This window comes from Oreochromis niloticus, linkage group LG4 (assembly GCF_001858045.2).
Source record: "Oreochromis niloticus isolate F11D_XX linkage group LG4, O_niloticus_UMD_NMBU, whole genome shotgun sequence".
Classification (NCBI taxonomy): domain Eukaryota; kingdom Metazoa; phylum Chordata; class Actinopteri; order Cichliformes; family Cichlidae; genus Oreochromis; species Oreochromis niloticus.
Genome location: NC_031969.2, coordinates 6,068,802 through 6,070,639, shown reverse-complemented (window position 1 = coordinate 6,070,639; position 1,838 = coordinate 6,068,802). Strand labels below are relative to the sequence as shown.

The 1,838-nt window shown below is 61.3% G+C and overlaps 1 protein-coding gene across 1 annotated transcript; it reads left to right on the top strand.

Moving 5' to 3' along the window:
* The first annotated feature begins 340 nt into the window (after positions 1-340).
* On the top strand, positions 341-1,571 carry LOC112846661 (trichohyalin-like). Its single transcript, XM_025906550.1, has 2 exons — positions 341-731; positions 765-1,571. The coding sequence occupies exons 1-2, from the start codon at positions 429-431 to the stop codon at positions 1,446-1,448; spliced, it is 987 nt and encodes a 328-aa protein (XP_025762335.1). The 5' UTR covers positions 341-428; the 3' UTR covers positions 1,449-1,571.
* The last annotated feature ends 267 nt before the right edge of the window (positions 1,572-1,838 follow it).

Below are 1,838 nucleotides of genomic sequence, written 5' to 3'. Positions count from 1 at the left end.
AGGTGAGGGCAGAACTGAACATAAACCTAAACTGGGTAAAACTAACAAACAAACCAGATAACGTAATGACACCGAGAGATATACAGAGATAGCAGATGAAGAAGGCTGGTGATTATCGCCGTCGTGGACGCCCTCCTGAACGCCCTCCTGAATGGGGTTGTCGCCACCGCCGCCTTCCGCGTGGCCGGCCTCTGGACTTCTGCCGCCACCGCCGCCTTCCGCGTGGCCGGCCTCCGGACTTCTGCCGCCACCGCCGCCTTCCGCGTGGCCGGCCTCCGGACTTCTGCCGCCACAGAAGTCCGGAGGCCGGCCACGCGGAAGGCGGCGGTGGCGGCAACCCCGTTCAGGAGGGCGTCCACGACAGCGATAATCACCAGCCGGCAGCCTAGAAAACGGCCGGTGATGATGAGGCGCTAGACACGGACCGGATGGCGGCGTGCCAGCAGCAGAACCAGGCAAGGATGAGGAGAAGGATGAGGCTGAAGCTGGAGCAGAGTCCGGACCAGGTGAAGCTGAAGCTGCTGCTGCAGCGGGCGATGAGGATGCTGCTGCTGCTGCAGCGGGCGATGAGGACGCTGCTGAAGCTGCTGCTGCAGCGGGCGATGAGGACGCTGCTGAAGCTGCTGCTGCAGCGGGCGATGAGGATGCTGAAGCTGCTGCTGCAGCGGGCGATGAGGATGCTGAAGCTGCTGCTGCAGCGGGCGAGGGGGGAGACACGGAGGTTGGACCAGGCGAAGGCGAAGCTGAAGAGGAGGCCACTGCAGGCGAAGGCGAAGCTGAAGAGGAGGCCACTGCAGGCGAAGACAAAGCTGAAGAGGAGGCCACTGCAGGCGAAGACAAAGCTGAAGAGGAGGCCACTGCAGGTGATGCCGATGAGGCTGAGGCGGAGGCTGGATCAGGCGATGCCGATGAGGCTGAGGCGGAGGCTGGATCAGGCGAAGCGGATGAGGCTGAGGCGGAGGCTGCTGCAGGCGAAGCGGATGAGGCTGAGGTGGAGGCTGCTGCAGGCGAAGCGGATGAGGCGGAGGCGGAGGCTGCTGCAGGCGAAGCGGATGCGGATGAGGAGGCTGCGGCTGCTGCAGGCGAAGCGGATGCGGAGGCTGCTGCAGGCGAAGCGGATGAGGAGGCTGCTGCAGGCGAAGCGGATGAGGAGGTTGCGGCTGCTGCAGGCGTGGATGAGGCTGCTGCGGCTGCTGCAGGCGTGGATGAAGCTGCTGCAGGCGTGGATGAAGCTGCTGCAGGCGTGGATGAAGCAGATGAGGAGGCTGCTGCAGGCGGCATGGATGAAGCTGCTGCTGCAGGCTGCGCTGAAGCAGATGAGGAGGCTGCTGCTGGCGGCGTGGAAGAAGCTGCAGCTGGCGAGGATGATGAGGCTACAGCTGGTGGCTGGATGGGCTCCTCGGGCCCTCCAGCTGGCGAGGCAGGAGGCTGGACGGGCTCTAAACTAGCCAGCTGTTGAGGAACGATTACATTTTTAACGTGTTTGTCTCTCTGCAAAAAATACATACTAGAAAAAGAGTCCAAAATGGGAGGCACAGACACAGCCTCCCGTATAGAGGGAGTCGGTGAAGATGGAGATTGCATAGATGACAGGGCTAGCGGGGATACCGGAGGTTGAGCTGAATGCTGCTGGGCAGCTAAACGAGCTTGCGGCTGGGCAGCTAAACGAGGTAAAGACTGCTGAGCAGGAGAATGAACAGGCAGCAAACAGTTCTCCTTGTTATCTGCTGCACAAAACAAAGCCCCTGAATAAACTGTCCCACAGTCCAAAACAGAAAAAGGGTCCTTCTCACTCACCACAGCCAGCAGTTCTGAAGTCCCAATATCCGGCTGTGGGG

What these genes read in the sequence shown, in the direction of transcription:
- LOC112846661 (XM_025906550.1), top strand. Translation starts at nt 429, where the DNA reads ATGGCGGCGTGCCAGCAGCAGAACCAGGCAAGGATGAGGAGAAGGATG. An exon ending in AGACACGGAGGTTGGACCAG is followed by an intron (nt 732 to 764) that starts GCGAAGGCGAAG and finishes AGGCCACTGCAG; the next exon opens with GCGAAGGCGAAGCTGAAGAG.